The 6,000-nt window shown below is 36.2% G+C and overlaps 1 protein-coding gene across 1 annotated transcript in view; it reads left to right on the forward strand.

Annotated features, from left to right (window-relative positions):
• Positions 1–4,045, forward strand: part of Umad1 (UBAP1-MVB12-associated (UMA) domain containing 1) — a 181,502-nt gene extending 177,457 nt beyond the window's left edge. The window contains exon 6 of the mRNA XM_090333159.1: positions 3,983–4,045. Within this exon, the coding sequence (XP_090189285.1) occupies positions 3,983–4,010 (28 nt within the window). The 3' untranslated portion in view covers positions 4,011–4,045. The remainder of the gene's footprint in view (positions 1–3,982) is intronic.
• Positions 4,046–6,000: the final 1,955 nt, after the last annotated feature.

Below are 6,000 nucleotides of genomic sequence, written 5' to 3' on the forward strand. Positions count from 1 at the left end.
ATAAAAAGGTTAACTGTGGCATGTACATCTAAAAGATCTCCTGACTTGTATGAGCCATCTCCAGAAACACTTTCCATAGAACTGAAATAGAAATGATTATCTGAGTAAATTATCACCCACACTCCTTGTATGCATCATTTCATACTGCAAGACTTTTTTCTTTTCAAGGAATAATGGTTTTACATTTTACTCTGTGATGGCACTCTAATTGCTAAATATAATAGGGGAATTATGTTACAGAGTTAAAAGATTCCAAGTGAAAAGATAAGTCAAATACAGTAATCTCATCCACCAGTGATTCTTTAAAAAGTGTGATTCCTTCTCCTTTCCCCCTCCAACTGTCTCCCAATTGTGACCTCTTACACAGTTATTGTGAAAAAAGCTAACAGTGACCTGAGAATTCTCCTAGTCCATGAGTCTCTATGAGCCATTGGCCATTCCTGGTCCCCTGCTTGCAACACAGACCTGTGGTTCAAAGCCAGAAATATTTACTATCTTGCTCATTACTCAGAAGTTTACTGAGTCATGTTCCAGTTCACCCTACTCACTTGGCAAGTGATTAACATCTGGAGAGAGAAAAAGGATGCTCAGGTTTACTCATTCCAATAAAAACAGTATTGTTAAGGCCAAACAGCACCCTCACAGCTCCTATAAGAACTTTGTCCCCCAACAAAAGAGCCAGAAGGGGATACTTGAGTAAATTTGTATCACATTTTAATTCAAAAAACTCTTTCAAATGGCAGCATCTCTATTGCCTCCCTCCACAAAAAGCCCCAAAATTATAGAAGGCAATTTTTTCTCACATATGTACTAAGCACATTACTGGGCTAATACTTAGGGCTTATTTCTAACAATGAAAATAGTACCTTTTCATTGATTATGAGATCTATTAGGATCTCTTGTCTTTCTGAAAGTATACTAACATTGTGTCAGTCTTCTCTAGAGCCCAGAGCCCATGAAAGAACATACCAGGTAGTGTGAATTCTTATTTTTTTTTATTATAGTCATTAAGTAGGAAAAAAGGATATGAGTAAGGTAATTGTGTGTGTATGTCTGTGTATATGTGTATGTGAGAGAGTATGTAATATTTAATTTATGGTTCCATATCGAAAGTTATAAAATAATGTTAGGTATTCCCCAAGTTCTCTTATTTACATATTATTACGACTATAGATACACTCTAAATAAACAGGAACCAAAATTGACATTTTGTGTTAGTGCAGAATTGTACAATCAATTAAAAAGAAGTATTTTCACAAAAGGACCATTATTATTTTTTTGTTTACCTTGCACTTCTTTATCAAGTATCTCTCTTCAGTACCAAGAACCTACTGTGCTGAGACTAGATGCACACAACTTGGCCAAGATGGGGAGATCATCAGGTAGAGACACCTAGCACACTATCTGCAAGCTCTACCATGGAGGGGTTTTGGAAGATATGCTTGAGAGGAACCCTGAATGGTGAATGGGCACTTCCCATGAAAATATGTATGTCTCAGGAAATGGAAACTTAGTTTTCATGTTACATTTGTTTGGAGACCCTTTTGAACTCTGTTCTTTTGCCCATATTGATCACAAAACTTTTATCTCCATCTAGTCTTCAGAAAGTGTTAAGTATATGAATGGATAATGAGTGGAAGTATGAATGGATGAGTGAGTATGTGAGTAAGTTAATGAATGTACAAAAGGCAGAAGAATGGACCACGTGTTTAGAAAACTCACATAGCTGGAAGATAAGCCATGTAGGTTAGGCCCAATCTTCCAGCTATATAAGGAGTTGGAAAGGTGGGCCAATGTAAATTTACAGAGTACCCTGCATATACCACCCTAGATATTAGTAATTCTTTTAGCATTTACATGTGCAGTCTTGGGCAAGGTTTGGCCCCTGCACTTGTGGAGATTACTGTGTTACTGAAGCAGTGTTAATTATGGATATAAGATAGGCTCTGGAGACTGCTTGCCTGGGTTCTAGTTTAATTTACTCTTCATTCAGTATGTAGTCTTCAATTTCTCAGTGCTTCAATTTTATTATCTGTAAAACTAGGTTAATGATAGAAATGAACTCATAGTATTTGTGATGATCAAAATGTGATACTATATTTAAAACTGCCTGGTAGTACTCAATAAATATTAGATACTTTCATGATTAGGTAAAACAGAAATTGAACACATAAAGGGCAATAGAGAGTTGTAGAAGATGTGGCTTGAAGTGTAATGGGTAGTAACAGTGTGTAATAGTGAATAGTAAGTATGGGCTTCTCCAAAGAAGAATAACTAAAACTGGCCAGAAAGCAAGAGAGAGACAGAATGTCCCAAAGCTAAAGGAGGGCATGATTTATTTAAGATTAGGGCTCCTCGTGTAGACTGAAAGAAAAAAAAAACAGCAAAAATGAACAAACATTTAAAAGGAAGGGCAGTTACAATGCAGGAGATATATGGAAATGCATTAACTCTTTAAGGCCATTTGAGGTGACATTAGTAAATCATTGCTATAGTACTAAATGGTTCCCCTAATCACCCCAAAGAGTAAATGAATCCTCTGAAGAGTCTCAGGTGGTCCCATGTGGTCATGATGATTACAGATGCTTCTCAAGAGCCAAGTTAGTGGCCCAATTCTCACTTTACAGATAAGAAAACTGTAGCTTATTCTAGACCTCTTGGCCAGTTAATGACAAAACTTAGATTAGATATTAGTTAACTAGAGTGGCAAGCTAATAATTAGCTTTGCTGCTCTGGTACCCATAAGCATTTCAGAGATCATTCCCATAAGCCTTGGTCATTCAAGTTCACAGTGAAACAGTCCATTTTCATTCCCAGGAAGTAGGCAAGTGTTGCAGAAAGGTTGATTTAAATGTTTTTTCTGTACAACATGCTCAGTTTTTGGCTTTGTTATTATTGGATACTGTTAGTTGTAGAACTATAAAAACTCAAGTTGGTAAAGGAGATAGGAAACATTTTCACAATAGAGACAGGGAGCAGATGTCTCAAATTGCGTGTGTGTGTGTGTGTGTGTGTGTGTGTGTGTGTGTGTGTGTGTGTTTATCATGAATAAATTGGATTACCTGGGAAGTATTGCTCAATGAGCCATGTGTGTTTCAGGGCTAAGAGGGCCATAGAGATCCTTGAGCCAAAGGTACTTAGTTTACAAAAGAGAAAATTCAGCTACCTGAAGACATTAGATTGATTGGGGTCAGGAACTTTTAGGACTTCAAGTCTGTAGGCCATTTCCAAAAAGGGGAAGAATGCACATTATGCAAGGTCATTATAAAATTTTGGTTTATTATAGTATTATTATATGCCACTATTTTTAATGTGTGTAGAAAAGATGTGCATAGAAATAACAATCAAGATAATTACCAAATGGTTAAAAAAAAAAGTAAAACTTGAAGGAAGAAGTAGTGTTCCCGAAACTATCTTACTTATAGCCTCTAGGAATCCTTCCTTGCCTGGGGCATCTAAGAATTGTGTGACTCTAAGTGCAATTAAATCTGTATATTATGAATGTTATCATAAAGCTTACATAGAAGAGCAATGATCTGTGTAATTCTTGACCAAAATGGTAGTTTTTTTGGTCAGTGGACCAAGAATTAAGGCAGGAGATGACATAAAATGGGACATTGGTTTTGTTTGTTTTGTTTTATCTTCAGTCCTATCTCAGTGATTAGATTTAGGACATAAATGCCAGGATAGTCAATTTTAGTCAACAGTGGGACCTCCTTGTTGAAGTCATGATGGAGTTCAGTGACTTGAAAACATAGAGGGAAGAAAACACTTGAATACAGGGAGAAGGGGAGACTACAAATGTTATTTAGCTCTTTTGCCTAAATAAGAGATTATTCGATTGTTAGTCCAAAATATAAGGATCAAATCATTGCATTCCACTTAGAAATTTTGGGCTACTTTCATATCTCTAGAGAATACATATTAATGAATTCATCCCTTTAAAATAATCCTTTGTTGTGTATTGCCTTACACATTACAGTTATTTTACCTATCCTGACCTGTGCTGAGGTTCACAAGTAGGAGGTGGGCAAAGCAAGTTATCAGCCCCATGTCACAGGTAAGCAAATGAAGGTGTTAGGTGATTCAGATCTCTTTCCATAGGTCACACTGCATCTAAGTCCTATTAGCAATTTCTTCTTCATTTGAGTGAGGGCTGAGCCCTCCTAACATGGCTGCCATTTAATATAAAGTTAACTGAAGTTGTGCCCTGGAAATGTAACCAGCATGCCACTGACTTATCTTTATGAAATTCAAGCAGGCTATCTCTTTTTTGGCAATAAAGATGGAAATAAATTAAGCACAGATTAAACATATGTTTTCACTGATTGTCAGAATACAAAGTGTCTTTAATTAATGAATTTATGAATGGCTCTTCCCACTTTGCTCAGTGTCCAGTTATTAATGCCAATGATTATAGGAGTTGGGCCATAACATTTATCGGTTTCTCCCAAAGCCATTTTTCTTTCATACTCCAGCTAAGGTTCCCCAAGTTGTGCAGTGCACCTTTGCCAGACAGGTGTTGGTTCTAAATGCCTCCATACTCGTGCTCCCTAAGAACTGTAAAATGCTCTTTACATGCCAGCTGTCGTGCTCCTTTGATCCCCCAATTTGCATATGGCACATTACTGAACAAGGGAGTTTTTCTTTCTATTTCACCAAGTGCAGGTGTACAGTCATTCCATATAAGAGCCTTCATATTCCGCCATGTAAATTGCCTCCCAGGCCTCAGGTCTGAAAAAAAATAGCTTTTCATAAAGACAATAAAAAGCCACAATGTTTGTATGTTACTTTTTTTTCAGTGTTCTGAAAGTCTTCTTTCTGCCAGAAGCAGCTCCACAAATGGCACCAGTCACTGTGGAAGGGGTTGGCAGCTATTTTTCTAGGTTTGTAAAAAAAAAACATTTCCAGAGCCATAAATGAATAATGAAAGGTACTTGTTGAAAACTCTACCAAATTTTATTTTTATTTTTGCTTTTATTTAAGACTTCTTAGACTCTTGATTTTCTTAAGTACCGTGTGTGTGTGTGTGTGTGTGTGTGTGTGTGTGTGTGTGTGTGTGTTTGTTTGTGCACGCACTTTGGGGAGAAGGGCTCTTGTAGTTGCCGTGTAGTCATTTTCTATAACAAGAACTTGTCTCATGTGAAGAACACAAAATAAATACTCAGGTAGGAGCCCAGATTGTCTTCTTTCTCCAGATACACTTATGTGCACAGATGTCAACTGGAGAAAGTTAAAAATACTATATACCTTTAAACATAATAGAAAATCTAGACTTTAAAATATGGACTATTTTTTGTCTTAAGTCAGTATTCTTGTTACCAGAAGTCCTAAGGATTTGTGCAAAATCAAATGCTTATCCTATGTGCAAGTCAGACCCTGATAATAATAATTTACCACTTAGCTCTTTTCAAGGCCAAAAGTCACATTACATGCGATACATAAATAAAAATGTGTGATTTTCATGCATACTGAGAATTCTATTATTATATCCACATCTTACTCATGAGCAGATACAAGATGTCTTTGAACAAATTGTTTCTCAGTAAATTTAAATTATTTATTGACACCAATGAGTTCTTTAACTCCAGATTTCCAAAATCATTAAATGGTTATGTAATGAAGTAATACAAATATTGCCTCTAACACTCCATTCTTAAGCTTTGCTTAATACTTTGGTTAAGTCTATGAAAGAAGAAAAGGAAATATTTTCTTGTTTAAAATAGAAGAATAATTAACTTTTTCCCACATTGTATCAGCTAACCAGATAGGTCACTACTTTGGATGTTTTATCCATGGTCTGTGCTAATAGAGGGGGACTCAGACAATGAATTTACATGCCAACTCTAGACACAGAACACTTGAAAGTATCATAGGCTAAATAGGCTTAGCAGGAATAAATAGTATTTTGTACCATAGTTATGGGCAATTTTTCTGCATTCTTCAGTAGGCCTTCTGATCAGCTCTGTTTTCTACTGGCCAGATTGGGACAAATAAAAG

This window comes from Megascapheus bottae, chromosome 5, assembly GCF_031878675.1.
Source record: "Megascapheus bottae isolate mThoBot1 chromosome 5, mThoBot2.hap1, whole genome shotgun sequence".
Lineage (NCBI taxonomy): Eukaryota > Metazoa > Chordata > Mammalia > Rodentia > Geomyidae > Megascapheus > Megascapheus bottae.